The sequence below is a fragment of the Rhinopithecus roxellana genome, chromosome 16 (genome assembly GCF_007565055.1).
Source record: "Rhinopithecus roxellana isolate Shanxi Qingling chromosome 16, ASM756505v1, whole genome shotgun sequence".
Classification (NCBI taxonomy): Eukaryota; Metazoa; Chordata; class Mammalia; order Primates; family Cercopithecidae; genus Rhinopithecus; species Rhinopithecus roxellana.
Window position 1 is genome coordinate 87,573,086 of NC_044564.1, and position 27,941 is coordinate 87,601,026.

The following is a 27,941-nucleotide window of genomic DNA, read 5'->3' on the forward strand; positions in this document are numbered from 1 at the left end:
AACCAGAAATATTTTTACTGAAATTACTCTAGGAAAGCAAAGCCGTTTTAGGACAGCAAAGGATTTTCTTTCCTTCTGCCCTCATTTCCCCTAATTCAAGAGCTATTCTATGTTGAAATATGAATAGCTATAAGATGTTTTGCCAATTCATGGATGATCTGTACAGAAATGAATAAATGAAAGAGTGGTGTTTGCTACTCTCCTGTTATCTGTTTTGAGTTTTAAGTGAAGCCCATAATAAGCTGGTTCCTTCCTCCTTCCTGGGCCAACAATGAAAGCGAACAGTGATTAGAGTTTGGCAGAGCTGGTTTATGTGGTCTGTGGCCAGACTACAAGGCGAGTGTTATTTTGAGACCCAAATAAAAACTATAAATGTTTTTCTTTAAATTCTTTCGGTAAAAAATGGGAGCCACTTATTAAAATAAGCAAGCATAATACTTAAACTGGTAGCAGTAGATAAAGGGAACCCGGGAGAGAAGCCAAGAATATAGGTACACTTTGCTTCCTTTCTTACGAATCTCAAAGGTAATATAATAGATGGGAATCCTGGAACAGAAGGACATTAAGGCAAAACTGAAGAAATCTGAATGAAATTTGGACTTTAGTTATAGTAGTGATGCATCAATCTTGGTTCATTAATTATAACAAACATCCCACACTAATGGAAGATGCTAATAACAAAGGAATAATGGGAAACTGGGTGTGGGATATGTAAGGACTCTGTATTGTCTTTGCAATTTTCCTGTCAATGTAAAACTGTTTTAAAAAGTAGTTTAAGAAAAAACAAGTGAGGGCCTTGGAGGAGCCTGTGCAGGGAGGCTCCTGGAGCTTCAGCTTTATTAGTTTCGGGGTCAGCCCACCTCTGGTCTCCCTGCATTCTCATCAGCGGGATCACGGGGAACCTAAACTTTTCTTGAGAAAGGCACCTTGAGCAGGTGACCCCATGAGCAGGTGGCCCGGCTGCTGCTTCCACCTCTGGCTCTGGGCCACTGGTACAGCATAGCATGTCTGAGCTTTGTTTTTCTTATTTTAAAAAATGGGCATAATTTTATATCTCTGCCTCATAAAGGTGTTCTGTGATTCAATATTTGAAAGATCTTTCCATACTAGAACTACTATGCAAATGGAATAAATTATCATTGTCCTTTGGACTACTTTGCTGAGACTTTTCATCGCCCTCAAGTTTTAAATCTCTGCCTAGTGTTCATTTTATTTTATTTTTCCTTAACCATCAGCTCTTGATGTAATACAAAATTTCAACTTAAAATTTCATTTGTGGCCAGGCGCAGTAGCTAACACCTGTAATCCCAGCACTTTGGGAGGCCAGGAGTTTGCGACCATCCTGGACAACATAGCAAGACCCCATGTCTACAAACATTTTTATAAACTTTTAAAAATTAAAAAAAGTTTTAATTTATGTAAGTTATTTGTGCCCTATTTTTCTATGTCCTGGATGTGAGAGGTTGCTCTTTTTTTTTTTTTTTTTTTTTTTTTTTTTTTTGAGACGGAGTTTTGCTCTTGTTGCCCAGGCTGGAGTGTAGTCACACGATCTCGGCTCACTGCAACCTCCACCTCTCAGGTTCAAGCGATTCTCCTGCCTCAGCCTCCTGAGTAGCTGGGATTACAGACGCAAGCCACCAAGCCCAGCTAATTTTTTGTATTTTTAGTAGAGACGGGGTTTCACTATGTTGGCCTGGCTGGTCTTGAACTCCTGCCCTCAGGCAATCCACCCACCTTGGCCTCCCAAAGTGCTGGGATTACAGGCATGAGCCACCGCGCCCAGCCACATTGCTGTTTTTCTAAGGACATGTGTTGACTTCGTGGATTGTTTATTGATTTTTTGGAGATAAGGTCTCACTCTGTCATCCAGGCTAGAGTGCACTGGCACAAACATGGCTCACTGCAGCCTCAGCCACCTGGGCTCAACCAGTCCTCCCACCTCAGCCTCCCATGTAGCTGGGACCACAGGTATGCACCACCACACCCAGCTAATTTTTTGATTTTTTTATAGAGATGGGGATCTTACTTTGTTGCCCGAGCTGGTCCTGAACTCCTGGCCTCAAGCAGTCCTCCTGCCTCACACTCCCAAGGTGCTGAGATTACAGGCATGAACTCCCAAGTCTGGTCGGTGTGTGTTTGTTTGTTTTTGATGGAGTCTCACTCTGTCGCCCAGGCTGGAATGAAGTGGCACCATCTCAGCTCACTGCAACCTCCGTCTCCTGGGTTAAAGTGATTTTCCTGCCTCAGCCTCCCTAGTAGCTGGGATGACAGGCACGCACCACCATGCCTGGGTAATTTATTTTTAGTAGAGACAGGGTTTCACCAGGTCATGTTGGCCAGGCTGGTCTCGAACTCCTGACCTCAGGCAGTCTGCCCACCTCGGCCTCCCAAAGTGCTAGGATTACAGGCGTGAGCCACCGCGTCCAGCCCATTTCCTCCCATTTTTATTTTTATTTTTTTATTTTTTTTTTTGAGACAGAGTCTGGCTCTGTCGCCCAGGCTGGAGTGCAGTGGCCGGATCTCAGCTCACTGCAAGCTCCGCCTCCCGGGTTTACGCCATTCTCCCGCCTCAGCCTCCGGAGTAGCTGGGACTACAGGCGCCCACCACCTCGCCCGGCTAGTTTTTTGTATTTTTTAGTAGAGACGGGTTTTCACCGTGTTAGTCAGGATGGTCTCGATCTCCTGACCGCGTGATCCGCCCGTCTCGGCCTCCCAAAGTGCTGGGATTACAGGCTTGAGCCACCGCGCCCGGCCTCCTCCCATTTTTAAAAAACTGAAAGCATTTAACGTAAGACTCTGAAGTACAAGTTTGAACATACATCATTGGCTTTATTTATAAAATATAGTGTAAATATTATTTAAACTTTAAATTCTATACCCAAACTGTTCATCAAGTATGAGGGAAAATTAAACACATTGTTAAACATGAAAGTCCTCAAAAAATGGCAGATTGAAACATACAGCATTTATTAGGCACCCTGCCAAACCCTTTCTAAAATGGCAGTAAAAAGGTGTTCTGTTTGTTTTGAGACAGAGTCTTGCTCTGTGGCCCAGGCTGGAATGCAGTGGTGTGATCCTGCCTCACTGTAATCCAGAATTCCTGGGTTCAAGTGATCCTCTTGCTTAAGCCTTCCAAGTAGCTAGGGCTACAGGCACACACCACGCCTAATTTTTGCAATTTTTTGTAGAAATGGAGTCTCACTATGTCGCCCAGACTGGTTAGTTTTTAAAAGACATAAATGCACAGATAAATAGGTAGGGCCAAGCCAAGCCCTGGAGTTCAAGCCAGCCTAAGCAACATAGTAAGACCCTGTGTCAAAAAAAAAAGAAAGAAAGAAAAGAAAAATAGGTGGGAAGAAGGCAGCAATACAATATTGGAAGCCAGAAAGTGTGGTATTTGATTAAAACGAGAGAAAGCCTTGAGGAAGGCTGATGTGTTTTATAGAATTCCAATTTGCTCAGAAATGGGAGGCATCAAGTACATTGGAAAATAGGGACAGGATGGAGAAGAATTAGTCGGAAGTCCATACCGGAGGCAGAAAGGCTCTCCTACACCCCAACTTCCATCCCCGCCATGACAGCAGCCATCTATTAATAAACGATGGTAAGAGCCAGAGAAGTTCTGGGCTCCACTGTGGCTTTTTTTAAATAATATTCCTCTATAATACTTCCTCTAAGTATTTTTAATAAAAATTAGGCATAGGAAGTTTCCTTTACTAGATCAGGGCTCTTCAAGGTTGAGACTTGGCTGTATTCATGTCTGGCACTAGATTGGGAATAAGTGAGCAAACTTTTTAGGGGCAATTATGTTTCCCAACAAAAATGTTTTTTCTGCTACCATCGAAGTTAGTTGCCAGCACTGAATTATGCTGCTACAAATTGATTGTGATAAAACTTGACCTGTATACTACAACTATATTTGAGCTTAGAGATGTAATCTAGTAGAATGTTTATGAGCTCAGGTTTTGGAATCTGTTTCCCTTAGGTTTCAATCAGTTTACTAGCTGTGTAATCTTCTGCAAGTTATTTTAATTATTCTGAGCCTTAGTTTCATTAAAATGAGCGTTATACCGAAGATTTCATACGACCACTGTGAGGACTGAATGAGCTAGTGCCAGTCAACTGCACAGGGCCTGCAAGAATGAAGGGCTCCAAACTGGGATGGGGACAGGAGTGGGAGTGACTTGTCTTGTGAAAAAGAACCTGAAGACCTCAAGAATGCCTTCCAATCTCAGAATCTCCCTTATTCCATGAAAAAGTTTAAATGGGATCATAATTTTAAATTACAATTAGTTTCAATGTTTTTAGACAGCATTACTTTGAGATTTATGAAATAACGAGAGTTTAAACCTTAATTATAAAATATTCTGTGTATATCTGGAATATTACTTTCATTATCTGTTATAATTACATATGCATAATTACATAAAGAGAAAACTGTGGAATTATCTCTAAAGAGTTTCTAGCATTTACTGTTATATGTGTGTATATTTAGCTTCTTTATTATCACTTCTGACTATTTGAAAAGAAACCAACTTGGGTCACATTTTTACATTAGGGGTCTAGAAGGGAAGTGAATTCCTTTTCAAAGCATAAAATTACTACATGATTAACTTTCACGATAATCTTAAAAACAGAACTACTGCTAGGACTTACATTCCAATCTGAAGCGGTGTCTGTTTTCTCTAGTAATCTTCATGGGAAGTTGGTTTTTTATGGGTAAATTTGCCTTTAGAGTGATTGCAGGGTGCATGTTTCTGAGGTGTATAAGTTACCAACTTGTTTAATTTTCCCCTTTCCATTCTCAAGTGGGAAAGTATAGAAGAATCATATTTGTAACTTTTATTCATTTTTAGGATTCCCACATCCCTTTGTTCCTTCTTTTAGTTCCGTTTTCTAGACAAAGTGTTTATGGCCAAACGTTCACATCGTAATCTCTCCCAGCACCAATTCTGATTGCCCAAAAAGTGCTAAGGTTTGTTTTCAAACTGGTTTGAGGTGGAACTCTTTGGGTGTGTGGGTTTTGTGAGTCACAGGGCTCCTCTGTCTGGGCTGGCTAAGGGCAGGGGCCAGCTCTCACCCCCGACAGCCATGGGTCCCTCTGAGGAGTGAAGGAGGGGAGAAGGTGGGCATGAGAGGGCGAGTTGGCCTCATCCCCCCCAACCCCAGCACAGTAGTCCCTGCTCCTCTGAGCTTTCTATAATCACTCTAGGAAAGGGGCAGTGATTTCCAGTGAGAAAACCCTCCACAGAGTGTCCAGAATAGTGGGAATCTAGAGGATGTGTCAGGAGGGAGAAATTACATGGGAAAATAACTTGTCTTGGTTTTTTGTGGGGGCGTGATGTGACATGACATGGGCAGAGGCAGCACTGGGTCCCACCCTGCACTGTGTGCACAAGGGTCCAGTGGGAACAGGTCAGGAGGCAGGGCACTGGTCTGTCCACATGGCCAGCTCGGAACACACTGTTTCCTGTCTCCTGAGACAGAAATTGGTATGAGAAGCAAAGATTACAGATAAATGAAACTTAAATATTCAATTATAAAACAAATAACGAAGGTTTTTTGTTTTTCTTTTGAGGAATTTTTCTAGCTTAACAGAATTGAAATGAACTATGATAAAACACAGCAAAAACTACAAGGAGGTCAGGCACAGTGGCTCACACCTGTAATCCCAGCACTTTGGTAGGCTGAGGCAGGTGGATCACTTGAGCTTAGGAGTTCGAGATCAACCTGGCCAACATAAACCCCATCTCTACTAAAAATTACCTGGGCATGGTGGTGGGCACCTGTAATCCCAGCTACTAGGGAGGCTGAGGCAGGAGAATCGTTTGAACCCGGGAGGTGGAGGTTGCAGTGAGCTGAGATTGTGCTGCTGCACTCCAGCCTGGGAGTGGAGTGAATTCCACACCCAGAGCAAGACTCTGTGTCAAAAAAAAACCCCAAGGAAACGGAAATATGGTTGGGAATAAAGGATTTCTGTTGGAATTTCATCCCTAGAGCTTTGAAAACCATTTTACTATTCAGAAGCACAGAAATGGCACCCAAACCAGGCCCTGAAAGGAGTCCAGGAAACAAAAAGAGTGAAAAGAAAAAGAAAAAAGTCCATCTTAGGCTTAGGGGCTAAGGTCACACAGGACAGACCTCCCCCTCCAACGCCAGCCCCTGGCTAGACTATCACTGTGCCATACAGGAGGGACCGTGTGGTCAGTGGTTGGTTTTGTTTTATTGTTTTTTGTTTTTGTTTTGAGATGGAGTATCCCTCTGTCACCCAGGCTGGAATGCAGCAGCGTGATCTCGGCTCACTGCAACCTCCGCCTTCCAGGTTCAAGTGATTCTCCTACCTCAGCCTCCCGAGTAGCTGGGACTACAGGCTTCTGACACCACGCCTGGCTAATTTTTGTGTTTTTGGTAGAGATGGGATTTCACCATGTTGGCCAGGCCGGTCTTGAACTCCTGACCTCAGGGGATCCACCTGCCTCGGCCTCCCAAAGTGCTGGGATTACAGGTGTGAGCCACTGCGCCCGGCCCAGTGGTTGTTTTTTAATCTGCTTTCCTCGTTTCTCAGGGTCACTTCCCAAGAGAAAGCACTATTAAAAGTCTGGTGTAGCTCCCACTAGATGTTTCTCCATTTACAAGACATGGTCAGATGACTTTCCCCCTAGGCTGTGGCCTCCTCCCGCCTCTTTTGGTATATCTGTGTCTCCTGAACATCCAAACTGCCTGGAGCTCCACGGGCTTCCCTGGGGTACCAGTGGACCCACCTCCCCTGGTCTTTCAGGGTCTGTGTCTTCTGCAAAGGGTCGAGGAGTAAGCTCTGCAGCCACGTAGTCTGCTCTGCAGCCGTGTAGTCTGCTCAGTCACCAAGTTCAGCACAAAAGCAGCCACAGACTGTATATACCTAAGTGAGGGTGGCTGTGTGCCCATCAAACTTTATTACAGACACTGAAATTTGAAGTTTGCTTTTCATGTAATTGTCATGTCCTGAAACCTTTGGAGTTCTTCATGTTCAGCTTGAGGTTCCATACAAGAACAGAAGGGCATGGGATCTGGCTTGTGGCCTGTCCTTTGCTGTCTCCTACCCTGGCTCTCTTCCTTTCCATACAGGCCCATTATTCATGCTTGCATTTGCTTTGTTTATTAAAATTCCCCAGCTCTTCGTTTTAAAAATGTCATTGGGATATATTTCCAACAGAGTGGCTCTCTTTCAACTGAGTTTCCCTGGTTCTTCCCAAGTCTGCACAAACAAGAAAAGTTGGGTGAAGGGAGGATGGGGGCTCCCAGCTTGTCTGTTCTGCAAAGGTCTGGAGATGAGGTAAATGCTGAGGGCTGTGGGGCTGGGGCACATGGAGAATGTTTGGCACAAGCCCTTGCGAGGGTTCTGGGGCATCAGTCACTGCCAGAAAGACAGCACAAGTCATGCCCTGACTGGGCCGGGTGGGCCATCCCTTCCGGTGGGGGTTGTGTTTTTGCTCCTGTGGCAAAGCACTGCAATGACATTCCAACTCTCCCAGGTTTATGCCCCACCATGGGTTTGGAATAGAGAGGCTTTTCTGGTTGTTTGTTTTACTAAGCAACATTTAGGACATTTTTAACTCCCTGTGGACAAGCAATTCTTCTAACAGAGCTCCTCAGCTGTTCCCCGTTGTTTTTGTAGATGGTTTTGTGGACGGTGCAGGTCCCCTGAGGGGTCCTTCCTGGACACCCATGTTCATCCACTGAGGGCATCTGACCTCTGACTTCTGTCCCTACATAGGGTCAGACAAGAGGGTCTGACGCCTCCTGAGCCAGCAAGCTGCTGTGCTCCCTTGTTTTTTTACCAACCAGACCACTCTTGGGGGCAGACGTGTGTGTCGCTAGGTCTGTGTTTGCGTGTCCGAGCCTCAGGACCACGTCCAGGAAAGTTAGGCTAATATGGTTTACAGAAGCTAATTCAGCAGCACAGCCACTGCATTCCGTTCTGCTTGTGTCACTACATGGACCTATTTACTTCAAAAACACAGAGTCTAGAAAAACTGGTTAAAAATCCACACAATTAGACTTGGAGATACAGTCTTTCCATCCTGTATGTAATCAAACGATTTAAAAGTCAGGCACTTTTGTCTAGCCTTGTAGACTGGGGATTTCTGTGAACATTTCAGCTGGACGCTGTGTCAGTGAGGGACTCTCCTCTGCTAGTTGTGCCAATCAGGACATTTCCAAAGGGGGCTTCTGGTGCTGCCGGCGGTTAGTTGTTACTTCAAATGATTGTGATGATACAAAGCGCTCGAATAGCCAGTCCTTTCCATGTTAGAGCTCTTGAGAATCTGAAAACCCCATCTCACCTCCGCCACGGAGGTACCAGCCCTCATTTAAACGCTACGCTGTGACCAAAAGGACAAAGGTGCCTGACCGGGTATTAGGCCCGGGAAAGTCTCGGTGTCAGATAAATGACTACGTTGTGTCAGTTCCATGTCATGCTCCATGTGTCCAGAGGAGCGGGCTGGGAGGGGACAGCAAGCACTCTGGGGAGACTGTAAATCGGCTGATCAAACAAGGTGATGCACTGAGGGTGAAGGGACACAGTGTCTCCCCAACAGCAAAGTGACTGACAGATGTCAAAGGAGCTGGACTGAGGTGTCTAGGAGAGCTCGTGCCCGCGTGTTTTGAATATGGGTGTGCACAGACAGGGCTGGAAGCGGCTGCAGTGGCTCATGCACCTGCACACACCTGTGCGTCCTTCCTAGCTCTTTCCACTGACAGGCCCTAGAAGCAATGAAGCTCCGGGAGCAACGAGCCCAGGTCTTGGTTTGTAAATACTGTCAGCTCCTTTGATTCCAGAGCTGGGCAGGGAAGTACAAAATGAGCCCAGAACAGCTGATGATGCCAGAGAGCAGGAAGACCTCAAAGAATGGTGGGGCTGTGTCAGAAGCATGAGTAGTTTACAGGAGCTCATACTGGCCAGACCTGGGGGCTTGAGCATCACAACCAGTAGTGATCTTAAACAGCTTACAACCTGTGGAATAAAAAGTGACTGTGAGTGGATACTGATACAAACGAATAAGGGGAAAGGAGCAGCTCTTTCTGCTGGTAGAAAGTCAACAGATATGGGAGGAATGATGGCAACGGAAAGCCACCTTTTAGGACCCTCACTGTCATTGCTGTTGCCATGAGCCATCGTAGGGTCTCAGACTCGGGGGTGGACAGTGGTCTCAGGACATCCCATGGAGCACAGTGGTGGGGCCGCGTCTGAGACGCACAGGCAGCATTTCCATGGGGCTCCAAACCTGGCATCATCTCAGCATGGACATGTAGCGTTAGGCCGATTCAGCCAGATTCAGCCATCTGTGGTGCCAGCAGCTACACCCAGGCTGTCGAGACCGGTCCTGCTGGGGCCTGAGGGGACAAGGAAGGAGAGACGCAGTTGGGACAGCTGGGGACATCTGAAGGGGCACGTTCTGGTTTGGAGAGGCATGCTTTGGTCACGGAGGAGATGTGCTCAATTGGGGAGAAACCCTGTGTGCGTCCAGGGGCGAGGGGTACCATGTCTCAGCATGGCGCAGCACAGAGGGAGGTGACAGGCGGTGTGAACAGGCGGCAGCTTCTCATTCTCCTCATGTACTGTTTCTGTAAATTCAAAATTACACTCAATGTTAAACTTTTTTTTTGGAGACAGAGTCTTGCTGTGTCACCAGGCTGGAGTGCAGTGGTGCAATCTCGGTTCACTGCAACCTCTGCCTCCTGGGTTCAAGCAATTCTCCTGCCTCAGCCTCCTGGGTAGCTGGGATTACAGACTCCCACCACCACGCCCAGCTAATTTTTGTATTTTTAGTAGAGATGGGGTTTCACCACGTTGGCCAGGATGGTCTCGATCTCCTGACCTCGTGATCCGCTCGCCTTGGCCTCCCAAAGTGCTGGGATTATAGGCATGAGCCACCACACCTGGCCTCAAATTAAACTTTAAAAACACAACTGAGGCTCAGAGAGTTTTAAAAGGGATTTCTCAAAGTCATATAGCCAATCAACAGCTAAGTGGGCTATGGTAGGACCAAGGCCCCTTGTCCTGGGCAGAGCAGCTGCACTGGCCCCAGGGCCCCGGCAGTACCTGTTCACTTGGTAATGGTTTGATTGTCTAACACAGGTGAGATCATACACATGGTAACATGTGGAGAACCTAGACCAGTGTCTGGCACAGAGGTACCTTTGTGTTTGTCAGTTTTCTTTCTGAAATGAGGGTAGATCATTGATCTTCCCAGTGCTCCTGCTGTAGGTATTTCTAAACCTTTCTGAAGTTTGTCACACTTCTCTCAGAAGTCTTGTGCATGGAGGGCAGCACTCAGCTCTGATCACCCCCGACATACCTCTCCTGCCTTACCCCACAAAAAGTACCTCATCTGCACCCCTGCCCCGGAGGTCAGAAACTCTCCACGCCCCACATCCACCAAGCCCTGATGCCACACCCCCAGAGCACATCCGTCACTCCAGTGTCACTCAGCCATGGTCCCCCTGCTTTCTCCCACATCTCACCCACCTCCCCAGTCCACTCTCCACACAGCAATCAGTGTGATCCTTTCCAAATGACATCAGGTGGGGGTCTGGGGACCAGCCTGTGTGTTCTGGCCCTGCCCTGCTCCCAACTTCATCCTTGCCCTTCTCCCCACCACCAGCAGGTGGTAACAGGATTGACGTGCATTCTGAAAGAATCACTCACTGCTCCCAGTTTTGGAGCTCTTATTAATGAACATTTGCATGCAGTTTTTTTGTATGGATATATGTTTTCCTTTCTCTTGGGTAAATATGTAGGAGTGGAATTGCTGGATCACATAGTAAGTGTATGCTTAATGTATGTTTAATGGGTTTAATGTGGCAAGAAGCTGCCAAATTTATCCAGTTCCTAGCAGCAGTGTATGTTAGTTCCAGTTGTTCCACATCTTCACCAGAACTTAGTATTGCTCTCTTTTTTTATTTTAGCCATTCTGATGGGTATGTTGTGGCATCACCTTGTGGTTTTAATTTGCAATTCCCTAATGACTAATGATGTATCTTCTGCACATTTAACCAAATAAGAGATGTACAAAACATAATACACTAGTTTGGCTTAAATCCATTGTCCATTATTTAAAATTGGGTTGTTTATCTTCTTTTTACTGAGTTGTGTCCTTCATATATTCTGGATACAAGTTTTTGCCAATATTTTCACTCAGTCTGAGGTTGGCCTTTTTCTTTTTCTTCTTCTTTACAATGGCTTTTAAGAGTAGTAGTTTCTAATTATGATGAAGCCTGTCTGTCAATTACCTAATTTATTTTTCTCTTATAGTCACTGCTCTTTTAGTTAGTTTTATTTATTTATTTTTTGAGATGGAGTTTTGCTCTTGTTGCCCAGGCTGGAGTGCAATGGCGTGATCTCGGCTCACTGCAACCTCTGCCTCCCAGATTCAAGCAATTCTCCTGCCTCAGCCTTTGGAGTAGCTGGGATTACAGGCGTGTGACACCATGCTCAGCTCATTTTTGTATTATTAGTTGAGACGGGTTTTACCATGTTGGCCAGGCTGGTCTCAAACTCCTGACCTCAGGTGATCCACCCGCCTCAGCCTACCAAAGTGCTGGGATTACAAGCATGAGCCACCATGCCTGGCCTGCGTTTTTATTTAAGAAATCTTTGGCTAACCCAGAATTACACAGATTTACTCCTATGTTTTCTCTCAGAAGTTGTACAGTTTTAGCCCTTACATGTCCTTTTTTTGAGACAAGAGTCTCAGTCACCCAGGCTGGAGGGCAGTGGTGCAATCCTGGCTCACTGCAACCTCCAGCTCCCCGGTTCAAGCAATTCTCGTGCCTCAGCCCCTCAAGTAGCTGGAATTACAGGCACACGCAACCACACCTGGCTAATTTTATATTTTTAGTAGAGAAGGGGTTACACCATGAGACCTTGTTGGCAAGGCTGGTCTCGAACTCCTGGCCTCAAGTGATCCACCTGCCTTGGCCGCCCAAAGTGCCATAATTACAGGTGTGAACCACTGCGCCCAGCCCCTTACATTTCTATGTATGATTCATTAGAGTAAATTTTTGTATATGGTGTACAGTAAGCACTGGAGTTCTTTTTTTTTTTTTTAACACGTGGATATCCAGTTGGCCCAGTGCCAGTTACTGAAGCATCTAAGGTAAATTTTGCCAGCATCTTATGCCACAGTGTGACCTCACTGTTGTCATCTCTCTATAAACCAGAGTATCTTTCAAAACAGAAAATGCTACTGACATGCAAATGAAACCAAGATGATTGAATGGGGGAAGGAAGAGTCTTTTCAACAATTGGTTCTCAGATAACTGGATATTCACGGATAAAAGAATGAAGCTGGACTCGTACCTCACACCATATATATAAATTAACTCAAAATGGATCAAAGACCTAACTTTAAGAGCTAAAAATGTAAAACTCTTAGAATTAGACATAAATATAAATCTCTGTGACTGTGAATTAGGTTATGGTTTCTTAGCTATGACACCAAAAGCACAAGCAGTAAGCAAAAAGAGAAAACTTAAACTGGACTTCATCAAAATGAAAAACTTTGTACTTCAAGTGACGCCATTAAAGAAATAACAAGACAGCTCACAGAATGAGCAAATATTTTATCATATACAGGGCAAGTGACTGGTTCCAGGATATATCAAGAGCTATTACAACTTAGTAACTAAAAGACAACTCAATTTAAAAATAGGCAAAGGGGCCCGGCGCCGTGGCTTACACCTATAATCTCAGCGCTATGAAGGCCAAGGCAGGCAGATCGCTTGAGCCCAGGAGTTCAAGACCAGCTTGGGCAACACGGCAAAACCCCGTCTCTACAAAAAAATACAAAAATTAGCCAGGCGTGGTGGCATGCGCCTGTAGTCCCAGCAACTTGGGAGGCTGAGGTGGGAGAATTGCTTGAGCCTGGGAGGTGGAGACTGCAGTGAACCAAGACTGCACCACCGCACTCCAGCCTGGGAGAGAGAGTAAGACTCTGTTTAAAAAAAATAAATAAAAATTGGCAAAACATCTGAATAAACATTTCTCCAAAGAAGGTATACAAATGGCCAGTAAGCACATAAGAGAAAAGCAAATCAAAATCACAATGAGATACCAACTCACGGCCACAGTGTTGATGGGGCTATGGAGAAATCAGAACTCTCATACACTGCTGATGGAATTATAAAAACAGTGCAGCCACTGTGGGAAACAGTTTGGCAACTCCTCAATGGTTGCAGAGTTATTATATGACCCAGAAATCCCACTCCTAGATATATAACCAAGGGAAATGAAAATACATATGTGCAAAACTTATACACAAATGTTATGAACAGTAATGCCAGGAGCATTATTTCAAAAAGCCAAAAAGGGCCAGGCACAGTGGGTCACACCTGTAATCCCAACACTTTGGGAGGCCAAGGCAGGCAGATCATGAGGTCAGGAGATCAAGACCATCCTGGCCAACATGATGAAACCCCATCTCTACTAAAAATAGAAAAATTAGCCGGGTGTGGTGGCACGCACCTGTAGTCCCAGCTACTCAGGAGACTGAGGCAGGAGAATCACTTGAACCCAGGAGGTGCCTATAGTCCCAGCTACCCAGGAAGCTGAAGCAGGACAATCGCTTGAATCCAGGAGGCGGAGGCTGCAGTGAGCCAAGATCGCACCACTGCACTCCAGCCTGGGCGACAGAGCAAGACTCGTTCTCAAAATAATAATAATTAAAAAAAAAAAAAAAGTCAAATACCAAAAAGTAAAAACCACCCAAAAGTCTGTTAGTTGACCATTGGATAAACAAAATGTGGTACATAAAAGACCATATATAATTCCATTTGTATGAAATGTCTTCAATAGAGAAGTTTTATAGTTTTAGCCCTTACGTTTCCATGATTCATTAGAATAAATTTTTGTATTTGGTGTGCAGTAAGCATTGAAGTTCTTTTTTTTATCGTGTGGATATCCAGTTGGCCCAGTGTCAGTTACTGAGGAGTCTAGGGTGAGTTTTGCCAGCATTTTATGCCACGGTGTAACCTCACTGATGTCATCTCTCAATAGACCAGAGTATCTTTCAAAACAGAGAATGTTACTAAAATACAAATGAAAGCAAGACAGAAAGTAGCCTGGGTGGTTGCTTACGGCTGTACTGGGAGGGTGGGTGAAGGGGACTAGGGGCAATAGCTAAAGGGTACATTAGGGGGTGATGAAATGTTGTGGAATTAGAAAGTGGTGATGGTTGCACCACCTTGTGAATATACTAGTACCCACTGAATTACACACTTTAAAGGAATTATGTCTCATATAATTTATATGAATTTATCTCAATTCTTTAAAAGTCACTGAATCGGCCAGACATAATTTTTGGAAAAATATTAAAGTCAAGATGAGTTAACATATCTGTGGACACTCCAGGGTAGACTTAAACTCAGGATTCAAGTTTTCCCATTTGTTTAAGTGGGAGACACAGCATTCCTCTTTGGTATTGCACTGAAATATAATACAAGGTTGGTTTTCTGTCAAGCTCTGCTAAAAATTCTATTCCCTTTGGACTAGCATCCGGCAGCTGTTACAACAGCACAGCGGGTCTCAGGTGTAAAACTGGGGCTGGATATCAAATTGCCAACATTCTCACAGCCGCCATCTTTCTATCATAAACATCAGGAGAGCTCTCAAATGCAGACTCCCCACATACGGCAACCAGCTGAACACACACCACTTGAATCGCTGCCTCAGCATTTCCAGCTTAAGACGAGCTTTCCCGTGGAAGGCTGGGGGCTCCAGAGGGGAAGCGCCAGTGCCTGCCAACCAGTTAGTGTGCACGACGTGGTCCCCTCCCAACAGCCACCCCTGCATCACCACCTTCCTGACGACATCCACGGAGGCACAGGCGTCCTGCTCATTTCCCGAATAAGCCAGAACTCTCGGGTGTGCAGGTCCCTCGGATGCACTCGGAAGAGCCATGGGTCCAAGACTGTCCCACAGGGCTCAGCCAGGTGCTGCCCTTCTCTGGGCCTCGGTTTCAAACGTGACACATCTAAGGAGCTTTCCAGATAAGGCTTATGATTTTCCAATTCACTGTTTTTGTGTAACTATTTGTCATGGAAAGCATTCAAAAATATATGGTACATGCCTCTTCCTCATCAGCGCATGTTTGCCTTAACTCTTTCTTGCCAATCTGGTCATCTTCTATCCACGTCAAATACAGTCATTTATAAAACTCGACTGCTGTTGAGATGTGCTGACTTTAGGCCTGATGACCTCACGCCCACTCTGTCTTGAGTTGTATATAACTAGTGTACCCCTGTTCACAGCTTTTCCGTCTTCTCTCCCCACCTGTACACGTCTGCCAATGAGACCCATCCTTTCTATTTCAAGTTATCACTGACCGTGACCTTGGCTAAACGAATGGGGCATTATTAACTTCCACAAAAGAACCTTTGCACACAGTCCCACAAAAGTCCTCCAGAAACATGCACTGAATGCCTGACCTCTTCCTGATGTCAGCGTTTCTACCTTTGACTTTCTTTTACAAACTAAAGGGAGGAAGGTACACTTGAATTTTTTAGTGAAAGCATCTCATTTAAACCCCTTTTTGCTCACAAGGAGAGGTGAGGAGAGGCCCAGGGAGGCAGAGAGCTGCTCCATCTGCTCTCTTGTGCTTGGAGGCTGAGCCTTGGGCCCCACGTTGGAGCTGGCCCAGGCCCCAGCCGTTCCAATGAGTCCCAAGTGCTGCCGCTGAGCCAGCCTGGAAGCTGCGCTGCCACGTTCACAGGCTCTCCCTTACGGTCCTCGTGCAGTTGTGATTAATTTGGAAGAGGCTGCGGTTTAAAAATCAACCAACACTTTCCACTTAAATCACTTAGGTATACATTTTCTTATGGAAACTGTTGTGCTGAAGTTAGTAATTGTAAGCTTCCTCCAGGCCCCTCTCAGCCTGTGGTGGGTGCAGCTGGTGCTGCGATGCGCCTTCGCCGGGTTAGGCCCACACGCGCAGGGTGAGGGCCTCCCACACTGGCGAGAGCTCAGCGATGCAGGGGCTGCTTCCTTTAAAAACTTTGTCACGTCATTGTCCCCACACAACCTCATTCAGCAGAGCTGATCTGGTTCAATCCGGCAAGTCTCTGGAGCAGCAGGAAGGCCCTGTCACTGCAGTTCCAGCCTGCTCCCTTGCCTTGTGTCCTCTGACCAGCCGTCAGGCTGGATGCTTCTCAGGGGAAACCTCCCCTCACTATCCTTCCCTAAGGCCTGGGGAGGCCACAGTGCTTTTTAATCATGGCAGGGCTTGCATGGGACTTAAGCAGCACCCCCAGGCTGCCCTTTCTACATCAGTCGCTGTGAGAGGACAGAAAGGAAAGCACGTCTGTCAGACTGGCCCTAGGACCTCGACCTCTCAGGCGGAGCCTGCCGTGAAAGTCTCCTGTCACCCCTGACCCTGCAAGCTGTTCTCACAAGAGCAGACAAAAAGACAAGTTTTTTCGTGTGTGTTTTTTTGTTTTTGTTTTTGAGATGAAGTTTCGCTCTTGTCGCCCAGGCTGGATGGAGTGCAGTGGCGTGATCTCGGCTCACTGCAGCCTCTGCCTCCTGGGTTCAAGGGATTCTCCTGCCTCAGCCTCCCGAGTAGCTGGGATTACAGGCGCCCACCACCACGCCCAGCTAATTTTTTTATCTTTAGTAGAGACTGACTTTCACCATGTTGGCCAGGCTGGTCTTGAACTCCTGACCTCAGGTGGTCTGCCCTCCTTGGCCTCCCAAAGTGCTGGGATTACAGGTGTGAGCCACCCACCGCACCCAGCCAAACACACACGTTTTGTTTGTTTTGAGATGGAGTTTCGCTCTGTCACCCAGACTGGAGGGCAGTGGTACAGTCTCGGCTCACTGCAACCTCCACCTCACAGGTTCAAGCGATTCTCCTGCCTCAGCCTCCTGAGTAGCTGGGACTACTAGCACATGCCACCAGGCCTGGCTAATTTTTGTATTTTTACTAGAGACAGGGTTTCACTATGTTGGCCAGGATGGTCTCAATCTCTTGACCTCATGATCCGCCCACCTCAGCCTCCTAAAGTGCTGGGATTATAGGCGTGAGCCACCGCACCCGGCCCAAAAGGACAAATTTGTAAGAACTGAGAGAATAGGGCCACCATTACTTTGATCAGTTTTGAGTATGTATCACCTGTTCAGGTTCCAGTAAGCACACTGTTGTGGTTTGATCTAAATTCGCGGGTCAGTTCTGGTAGAGCTAGAGGCACCGGGTCCTGCTGTGAGTAACAAAAACAAGCAGATGTGTCCAGAATGTTCACAGCCCATGGGGGAAACCAGACTCTCCCAGAACTGGAGGCCTGGAAATCTGTGAGATTCCACTTGATTTCCCTGCTTTCAGGAGGAGGCTTTTGACCATAAAATGCCATCTCATCATGAAGCTTTCACCAGGGCAGGGCCTTTCCCTTACTGCAATGGGAGCTGCGCCACCACTGGGCACAGTGAGGGTACCCGAGTGGGCTCCTGCCCATGCCCAGGACGGCGTGTGGGCTGGGCGCCACTGCGGTGAGTGAGTCCTGAGGACGGACAGGTGAGGGGCGTCCAGGCCCGGCCACAGCCCTCACGGGGCCTCAGCTCAAAGGGCTTTTCAGGTCAGATGCTAAAACCCTGCGAAAACAGCTGCTTTCCAGCAAGGAGCCTGGCGCCTCCACTTGGGAATCCTCTGACCAGTCCTCCCCAGACCGTCCAGGTTGTGACGGACAAGGGCAGACCAAGGAGCCATCCCAGGTGGAAGGGGTGTGGGGAAACTTGTGAGATGAGAATGCAGCTGTAGGGCGGTTATGTACCACATTCATGCTGGGGAAGCAGCAGTCATGGGAGCCTGGAGGTTGTGGAGAGACCTACAGTGGGGCAGACGTGTGACAGCAAGGGCAGGAGGGGCAGTCGGCGCCCGTGGGTGCCGCGTGAACACTCGGACACTGATTTTCGCCGGACACCTGGAACGGTGCCCCATGCCCCTCCCACGGCCCCTTTCTCCTCACCAGTGGATCTGTCTGTAACTGTTTCTTCTCCCCATGCAGGAAAAGTACCCAGATGCCGTGTACCTCTTGGAGGGGCCCTCCTCCTGCTCCATGGGGATCCGCAGTGCCAGCCGGCCAGGGTGAGTCTGCGCAGGCCACGGGGCCTCCCATTTCCTGTTAAAACAAGGATTCTAAGCAGGAGACCACCTAAGTAGGACTCTAAGTAGTAAACCACCTAACCAAGAACTAAAGGTCATCGGTTGGAGGAATCAGTGGTCCCAGCAGGTATGCCCAGCATGGGGCTGCGGGCAGCTGGAGCTCTGGAGGATGTGCTGGGCCACAGGGGGAAAACGCCAGTCCTGGGGCCCACCTCAGGACTTATGGGGTCACGGAAGGGAGGCTGGGAGAAAGTGGAGATGCTTGTGGATCTGCTGTTACTTAGAAATCCAAGGGAAGAAGCCAGGGGTGAGTGGAAAACCCCAAAGCAGTGAGAAGAAACAAGACAGGCTCAGGGCCCTGACAGCACAGCCCACCCCTCCACCAGCCCCGGCACCACCCTGGCCTGTGCCGCGTTCTCCATCCTCTTCCCTCGGCTGTGCGTGTGTGGACATGTATCCATCTGGGTGTGCTTTTATGACCTGTGTGTGAAAGGCCTCAACTCAACTGGTTTCCAAGCTTTAAAATCGTGTGGTCCTTACGCAGGCTTCTGGGACTTGTCTTTGTCACCCTCACCTCCTCCAGGGTCATGAGCAGCTGCAGTGCAGTTTCGCTGCTCATCCTCCCAGAGGGGATCACACACAGGCTCTTCAGCTCTGGAGCATGTGGCTTCTTTGTTCTGGCTCACACCTCCTGGCACACACTACACAAGCTTCTCCTGGGCTCAACTGCCTAGAAATGAAATTCCTGGGTGCATGTTCAGCTTTCTGTCAGTGCCAGATTATTTCCAAAGTGGCTTGTCCATGTCTGCTCCCACCAGTAATTTTGAAGTTTCCGTTGCTTCGTGTTCTGTACTTCGCTGGTATTGGCTACTGATGTTTGCCAATGCAGTGCGGACAGAGCAGCACCGTCCTGTGGTCCTGCTTCCATCTGCCTGTGCTACTGACCGTGCCTCCTCTTTGCTGCGGGCCGCGGTTTCTAGGAGCAGGGGAGCCCAGCATGGGGAAATGGAGACCAGGAGCAACTCATGGTTGCTCATCTTTTTGCCAGATTTCAAAAAGCACAGAACGACATGTTTTATCGCTTTTTCAGGTTTGAATTAGTCATTGTTTGGAGGATACAAACAGATGAAGACGGGAAGGTTTTTCCAAAGCTAGATCTTCTCACCAAAGTCCCACAGCGAGGTAGGTCCCTGGGTGTGGCTGCTCTAGGTGACTTCTCAACATGCCCAGCAAAGCCACCTGCCTATTTCCTCTGGGTTTCAAAGGGCAAGAATCAAAAATTGGAAATCTCATTACTTTGTCTATCAACTTTTACATATTTTTATCAATAATCAGTCAAAAAGAACATGAAAAGGGATTGCTGCCCCAAGGCCCTCCCAGGCTGAATGCACAGGGAATATGCCTCGAGCCATCGGTGAGGCCTCCACTCACGCCATCTCCTCGCCCGCCACTAGCACATCCCATCCCATGCAGCCCGTTGGGAGGAGGGCGGGGTCTTGGTGAGGTCCATGCCAGCAGAAAACAAAAAACCAAAAGCTGCCACCTTGAAGTTTCTTGTTTAATGTTTAATGTTTTCTTTATAGCCCTGGAGCTGGACAAGAACAGAGCCATAGAAGCCGCTCCTCTCAGCTTCCGAACCCTGCTCGGAGTGCTTGGAATCGAAGCTGCTCTGGAGAGCCTGATAAAATCGCTTTGTGCAGAGGAGAACAACTAGTTCTAAAACAGTGAACGGGAGGATTAAGATGCTGCGCGGAGGAGCATGCGATTTTATTGAATATAAACATTTGCTATTTTCCACTTAGAACCACAACCTGAAGACATGCTGTCTATGCAGTTATGGCACATTATATGGAAACTCTCATGACATGAAAAATAAATACAGCTAGTTAAGTATAAAAAAATGCCAAATAAAAGTGACATGTACAATGTGGTTTATAAAAATAAGCTTAACATCTGAGAGACTGTACTGAGTGGTCGTGTGTCCTCAGATGTGTGGGGAGGACCCATCCCCCCACCCACCGTGGCCTCACACCGAGTCCACCTTGGACATGGCCACATTGCTCAGCTGGGAGAAGCCACCCTTATCCTGGTTGCTGCCTCCTGGGGGCTCTGGAGATGGATGCCTGTGGCACCTCATTTTTAAACTGTCCTTGGCAGCCCAGGGGAGCCACGCCCACACTCCCCACCTCCCCCAGGTCCACACAGTGGCACTGAGAGGCAGTCTCGGCAAATCCTCACACTGGTTTTGGTCTTCCACAAGAAAGTGGAGCTGTCAGCTTAGTAACAAGAATGGCCTAAGACAGCAAAGACAACACTGTTCCTGGGCCAGGACGTGAGGAATGAGGTCCTTTATGAAAGACCCCCCTGCAGAGCCTAAGTGCTACACTGATCGTCCCGGATGTGCCGTGAGAACCGTGACCTCATCAGTCGCCCATTTAGCATTGTTAGGATCTGTGACCACGTGTTGTCTCAAACCAATCAGGGCTGTCATGACTACACAGCAGCAGCAGTTTCCAGAACGTGCCAGAAACGCATCCACAGCAATGGCACCCACTGCTCAGGGGCTCCTCACAGCCCGGGCTGGTGGGAGCCAAGACCAGACAGAGGTAGGGGGTCTCCACCTGTTTTCTCTTCTCCCTCAAATACAGGCTGTTTTCACTGTGTCTAGTCCAGCCCTGTCTGGGCCCTGTGCTAGGCAGTAACACTTGCAGCCCTGAAGGACCTAGGGAGCCCAGCCCACCTTCCCATGGACTGGGGTTCCCTCTCATGTGCACTTGAACCCAGGACCCAGCATCCTCCGCACACCGTGACACTGGGCAAAATCATCCCAAATGAGGCAGCCCCAGCCCAGCAACAGTGAACTTCCCGTGGGTCAAGACAGTACTCACGGCCACTCCCTCCACACTTCCCAGAGCCTGTGGCCCGTCTGTGAGCTCCATGCACGTCACTTAGGTGAGTCTCCAAAGCCCCCATCCCGGCACACAGGACCCGTGTGTATGAGACGGTGTCATTCGAAGTGAGAAGAAAACAGTAAAAGTGTCCAGTTGTATAAGTATCTTTTTGCACCTCTGAGTGTAGAATTAGAAGTAAATATGACAGAATTGAACAATAAATTCTAGAAGAGTTGCCTTGATTCAAACAAGTATAATTCTCAAGTTATCACAAAATTTCCCACAAAAATTTACAATCAGCAAAATAGTTTCCTTATTTCTCATGTATAATTTTCATATAATTCCATGGTTTCGCTAATATTATATGTTACAATAAGCCTCCATTTGTCCCTCAAAACGATGATATAAATAAGTCTGTACAACCTAGCATAGAATAAAAAACTGAAACCAAGATTCCCAACGTTTTTCATAGCAGCCGGGCACACTTTGGTGACCCCAACGAGAACCCTCTCGGCAGCAGCCAGGAGCTGTTCACCTTCCGGAAGCAGGGCCTGTGGCAGCCTGACAGGGAGAGGCCACGGGGCCCAAAAACTCAATGCGTCTCAAGGCAAACCCGAGGGAGGAACTCGGTCCGGGAGGAAGACAGCACTCGTTCCTCAACCAGCCCAGACACTGGAGTGTCAGGAAAGCACTGAGCTGTTGGGGCACACATCCCAGCCCGGCCACAGCAGCTCAGCCAGTCACAGCTCCACCTCCAACTTCTACAGCAGCAATTTTTAGTGGGAAAGAACAACTCATCTCCCCCTCATGTGAAAGATTAAATTGTAAAGCAAAAAAAAAAAAGGTCAATGCTCGCATGAGTGGTGTCCATCCTGACCTGAGTCTTGCGCTCCCTGCCGCCCCGTGTGGAACCACGGGCTTCAGCACCTCCACAGGGACCCTGAGTCTACACTGCTCAGAACCAGCGTCTGCACAACCACGAGGTCACGCTCTGCAGCAGGGAACCACCTAAAAACCTGTGTTGATATGTGGCTTGCACTGAAAAGTGACCATGTAACTCAGCTGGGGAAAGTTCCAGTAGTATCCATGTTTTCTTAAAAGTCCAAACTGTAAAATGTATGTGACAATTCAAGTTTTCTATGTTAGGAGTCTGGTGGTAGCAGATCCAAACCTTGGGTCTTAGAATAAGGCTTTTAGCATTAGAGAATCAGACATGAGCCCTGGTTGGGAAGGAAAATCTATCCAGAAGGTCTTCCTAGGGCTTAACGGACACTTCCATTTGAAGAGTGTGAGCAGCTTCCTGGGACACAGCACGTCCTACGTTCCTTGTCCAGGAAGATGTTCCCAGTGCTCTTCAATTCCATGTCTCCAAGAGGCAATCCCACCTCAACAGGGGTTAAAAGCAAAAACATTCACAACCAAAGCTCACCCAACACAACAGAAAATAGCTCTATCATTCAACCTTCACATTCTGTGTTCAAGTTTCAAAGACACTGCAGGGAAAGAGTTAGACCTTGTGGAGAACTAACGTGCAATCTTCGCTTTCCTTGAACCGAGTCGACATCACGGCATTGTCTTTGGCACATACAGTCTTTGAATAGTAGCTGACGATCTTGCCGTCCAGTTTATACTGATGCGGAATGCTCTCGTAGGGCTTGAGGTCAAGGTCCAGCACAGACACAGAGAAGGCAAACCTGGACCTCGATGAAGGGACCACAGGCCTTTGGTCAGAGCTGCAAGTAAAAAATACCATTTCAGGATACACAAGCCTCCCATTCATTTCCCTCCCTCCCGTTCTCTCTCCCTTCCTTCCTTCTTTCAACTAGTATGGGTTTTTTTTTTTTTTTTTTTCTTTGACTTCTGCAAAGTTAGATAAATCAATCTCTTTTAAAACAGAAGTGAATGGCCTCACACCCCAGCTCACAAAAAACACTCGTTCTGGGCATCTGTGCGTGTGGACAGCTGTCTGCGCTGGCTGTGTGCACCAGCACGCAAAGCTTCCTCAGGCCAGTGCACGCCACCATACCAGGCGAGAGAGGGTTAAAGGGCTGAAAGATGGAAAAGTAATTACGTGGATCATGTGAGCGATGTTCCCCCAGCCCAGTGGTATAAACGAGCGCTGAAAAGTCCCTTTATCATGAGCCAAGTATTACAAAACCAAGAAAAAGTAAAAAGTAGATCTGGCCATTCCAGCGCCAAATGGATGAAACGTCGACAAGCCTTCTCCTTCTGTGCCTCTCCTGTCTGCTGAGAAACGCAGGCTCCTTTGGTTCACATCTGAAGAGATCTGGTTTCTCATTTTATTCTCAAATTTTATCTTCAGTCCTTTGTATTTTGCTTCTCACGGCTTAGTTTTGTGGTTTTAATAAACATCAGAAGTCGTGTGCTTATAACAAGATGTGAATAATTATTTGCCCTGAAAAACACGTTTCGGATTACTCTGAGTGCTGAATTCTGCTGTGTCCCGCTTCTCATCTCAGGGCACTCAGCACACAGCACTCCAGTCACCGGCTAAATAAGTGACCTAAGCTCAGTTCAGTCCAAGAGAAGTATCCTGGGTTCTGGTGTCCCAATGTTTACTACTATTCGAGATTTAGAAGATTTAGAAATCAACAAACCAAACCCCAACTTCAAAAGCTCCTGCCGAGGACAGGAAATACTGATGCGCACGTCCCTGCTGTGAGTGACGCTGCTCAGCACGGCCTCGGCGCTCACTGCCACCTGCCCCAGAATCCTGTTTGTAGGAAAAACAAATCCCTGACTCAGCTGCTGGGGTCAGTAACTATTCTCGCCTGAGGAGTAAACAGCAAATAACTCGTTTACAGATTAAGGTCGTGAGCCTCCTCCAGAAGCTGGAAGGTGCCTGCAGCTCCTCCCAAGGGGCCACATTTTATTGTGAGAACCACAGAAGCCCAAGGCGCCCCTCAGTTCTGAGGCCTGAGACCCAAGCTCAGTGCACCTGGGCTGGAACAGTCACATCCCCAGCCCATGACTAGGGCTACGTATTTTAAAGGACACCTCAGTTAATTTCTCAGAAGCAGCACCTGACACGACCATGGGTGTAAAGACAGGAAGGATGTTCCAGGCAGCTCCCGGGGAGGGTCTGACTACCTGGGTCAACTACAAGCTAGCTCCATGGCAGCCAATGGCAGTGACCAGCGGGCACCAGCTCCTGACACAGAAATGCTCTTCTTCCTGTCAGCACCCCAGAGGACAAGACTGGGCAAGAGGCCCCAGGGACACACATGTCCCTTTGTGCCACACGTGTGCCCTCCAGCAGCCTTGGAGAATGAGGCTCAGGTGGCCTTCTGGCTGCAGGGGGTGCTGCCCTTGCCTGGAAGGCCATTCTCCAGGACACTGACCCGCTGGGGGTTGCCGGGAATCGGGGTGGAGAAGCCAAGGCCGCGCACTGTGTTTCAAATGGGAGGTCGAGAGGAGCAGCAGGGTTTAGGCACGGGAAGCCATGGCGGCTCTCTCCACAGTTCCAAATTCCCAAAGGGGCAAAGCTCTGCAGCGACAGGAAGGCAGATCCAACTTGAGACATTTTCCTTTATGACAGGCAGAAACAGTAGCACAGAGCTGGAGAAGCCTTTATTTTAGGGGGTGTAAGAAGTTGAAATGTGGTCAGTCTATCTGTGACCTGTAAATTAAAGTCTAGGGATCTAAATTTAGTCTCAGGCCTACCAGGCATCTCAGGATGCCAAGACGACTCATGAAAAATCCCAGCCTTGGCTTCTCCCTAGACCTCTAGAGCACCACAGTCACTGGGACTTCACAGGTGCGGCCACTGCACACACCTTCCTGGAAGCAGGCCCAGCCCCACATGCCATGTTCTTGGAGGAGAAGCCTTCTCTGAGATCCTCTCCTTTTGTTGAGAAAGGCCTGGCTAGAGTGCTTTGTGCCGGATGATTCCCGTACCTTCACCCCAGGTCTAAGCCATGTGGCTCAGCACCTTCGAAACACATCCTCTCCCCCAGTGTCGTTTTCTGCTGAGCACTTGGTCGTGAGGACCCGGGCCCTCAGCTTTCCCCGCGTGCTGGGTTTCCATTTTGACATCACTGACCAGGCACTAAGAGATTCCCAGGTGCTAGACGAGGTGAGTAACACGTCTGTCCTTCAGCCGCCTTTCACAGCCCACCTGAGCACCCCGCATCCAAGCACATCTCCACTGCCCAGCTGCATCCTTGGTCCGGGGGCTGCTGAACAGTGGTATCCTTATGGGTGTTCTCTCTTCGAACACCACCAGCTTAATCCAGCTAAGGAATGCCTCATAACTTAGCCCTGTAGGTATTAACTTAGGGGATAACAGAAGTTTTCAACTAAATAGAACCTTTTTTCTACTTCAGTTACGCCCTATCATGTTCCTCAGTATTTCATATTGGAAAGTAAACAATTCTGTGCCTGCCAGGGAGCAGGAATCCTGGGAACTGTTTAGTTCAAAAGCACCGGGAAAACGAGTGGCTGGCAGCCAGCAACCAAGGTCATCTTGACCCAGGAACACGTTAGAAGAATGTGGAACATTCTGCAAATACGGGGTGCAGGATTTGGCACCCCTGAAGATCAGTGATGGAGATGCTGTCTAACAACGATGAGATTATCAGTTTCATCCCGAGTTCCCAGGAACAGTGAGACGGGACTAAACAAAACCAGTGGCATTAGGGAGAGGGCTGCGCACAGGCCAGTTATTCAGAGGAGGAAGCAGAAGAAAACGCATGCCTCACAGGCTTTCAAATGACTGTGGTAGTAAAAAGGCAGGTGCACCACGCTGGCACCGTGGGAGACTGAGGAACAAGGGCCACGGGCATCCACGCATCTCACGGACTGGCTTTCTCTGAGGGAATGCAATGGGCAGCTCACTGTCCACATTGTTTCTGAGCTCTTGGAGTATTTTCTTAGAAAACAGAAACTTTCAATGTAATAACAACCCTTTTAAGTTACTCTCCATAAATCTGTCTTTCGACCGAATTACAAGCTTCTGGAGGACGAGAGTTGTAAGCCCCATGACACCACGTAGGCCAAGGAGTCTCTAAATACAGGGAAACCAGCTGTCCTATTAACAATTAACCAGCTGTCCATAAAACCCCGCGAGACCCAGGCTGCAGGCCCTGCAGTGGTCGCCTCACCTGGCATCCTGCAGACAGGGGGAGAGCGCAATCATGATGGAGCAGTCCTTGGCAGTCATGGCGACGCGGTACTGCTGCACCTGCAGGGGCAGGAAAGACCATCTCCAGGTCACACAGGAAGCCTCTGGCCCCCACACAACCTTCCTTCCCAGTAGCCAAGTGCGGGAACTGCTTCCTGCCCCAGAACCTGAGGGTGGGGTTAGAAGTGTGGGCCACAGCGAGCAGGGGCATCAGGAGGTCGCCCTGTGAGGGCACCTGGGCCAGCCCTCAGCCCCACGGGGCTGCTCAGAGGCCAGCACCGCCCCCTGACCTCTCACGGCAAGCGGTGTGGGACCCCGACTCCAGACCCTGAAACAGATGATCCGTCTTCAGCAAGGTCCCCACAGTCGGCCTTTGGAAGGAAAAGCAGTGAGCCACCTGAGCCCCGCATGTTGGCCACACGCAGAGTATCAAGCGAGCATCACTCGACACCTGCAAGAAGGGTGCACAGGGTGTTCGGCAAGGCGTCACTTAGAACGACATTCCCTCCGGAATATCACAGTCACCAGACAACTGCAGACGGCCACCCTTCCACAGGCTGTGTGTGTGTGAACTCGCTCCACCCTCCCAGCAGCCCGACAGGGCAGCACGGCCGCCGTCGCGCTTTACAGACAAGCAACACACACAGACATCACTTGTCCGTCGTCAATGGCAGGGCAGGGACTCAAACCCGGTACGCTGGCTCTGACATTTGCACTCTTCAACACATGCTCCAAGCTATGTGGGTCTGTCCATACTGACCAGAGACAGCTCAACACACACCGCACTGTCAGAGGTGACATACGTAAAGCCGTACACATGCTCACATGTGTGACGCAGGCAGGGAGGGAGGTGAAGGATGCTCACAATTGTCCCTGTACAGAGCAGAGTGTGCGGCACTCTCTCCCCTTCCGTCTTTGGACTTTCACATATGGTTTGGATTGTTTTAGTTTGCAGAGCTCTCACTTTCACAAAAATAAACAGCTGTTAAAAAAAAAAGTAATTGGGCCTTACACGTCACTGCCCTCAATATTTCTACTGATGACAGACCATCATCTCCTGTCTCCCTTTTAACCACTCCCCTCAACTGCATATAACTCGGAGGATATGGCCTTTGAAAACATCCAGGCTGCACCTTCCAAAGGGCAGGACTGGGCAAGAGGGAGTGGGAAGAACCTCCAAGCACGGATTGAGCTCAGGCCCACACACTGTTGTCGGGGCCTGAGAAAACCTTTCACAGCAGATGGAAATGAGCAGCTCCTATCCTTACACTCTATTCGGTTAGCTAGGAAATCAGCTATTTCCCAGAGTACAGAAACATCCCAGTCCAAAAGAATTACTAAATATAAGAAAGAAGTGTAAAATATGTACTACATCCTTAGTGTACCGCAAAAGCCTTTCTAAGAGAAAAAAACCAGAAGCCATTAAGGTTTCTCAAGATTTGAAAATGTAAAATTGCCAGGCACAGTGGCTCACGCCTGTAATCCCAGTATTTTGAGAGGCTGAGGCGGGTGGATCACCTGAGGTAGGGAGTTTGAGACCAGTCTGACCAACATGAAGAAACCCTGTCTCTACTAAAAATATAAAACTAGCCAGGTGTGGTGGCGCATGCCTGTAATCCCAGCTACTTGGGAGGCTGATGCAGGAGAATTGCTGGAACCCCCAGGAGGTGGAGGCTGCGGTGAGCCAAGATCGCACCACTGCACTACAGCCTGGGCAACAAGAGCAAAACTCTTGTCTCAAAAAAAAAAAAAAAAAGAAAACATAAAATTAAAAAG

General features: G+C 48.1%; 2 protein-coding genes across 4 annotated transcripts in view; one reads left to right on the forward strand and one right to left on the reverse strand.

Annotated features, from left to right (window-relative positions):
* The window catches only part of CENPP (centromere protein P), a 280,354-nt gene extending 258,884 nt beyond the window's left edge, over positions 1 to 21,470 (forward strand). For 2 of the 3 annotated variants that reach the window (XM_030920359.1, XM_030920360.1), the window contains 3 exons: positions 18,034 to 18,113; positions 19,222 to 19,313; positions 19,715 to 21,470. In XM_030920359.1, the coding sequence (XP_030776219.1) occupies positions 18,034 to 18,113; positions 19,222 to 19,313; positions 19,715 to 19,845 (303 nt within the window). In that variant the 3' untranslated portion in view covers positions 19,846 to 21,470. The remainder of the gene's footprint in view (positions 1 to 18,033; positions 18,114 to 19,221; positions 19,314 to 19,714) is intronic. The other variant, XM_010375099.2, reaches the window with a different exon arrangement.
* Positions 21,256 to 27,941, reverse strand: part of IPPK (inositol-pentakisphosphate 2-kinase) — a 62,049-nt gene continuing 55,363 nt past the window's right edge. Inside the window, exons 12-13 of the mRNA XM_010375097.2 lie at positions 26,146 to 26,225; positions 21,256 to 22,755 (exon numbers count right to left, since the gene is read on the reverse strand). Coding sequence (XP_010373399.1) covers positions 22,530 to 22,755; positions 26,146 to 26,225 — 306 coding nt within the window. The 3' untranslated portion in view covers positions 21,256 to 22,529. The remainder of the gene's footprint in view (positions 22,756 to 26,145; positions 26,226 to 27,941) is intronic.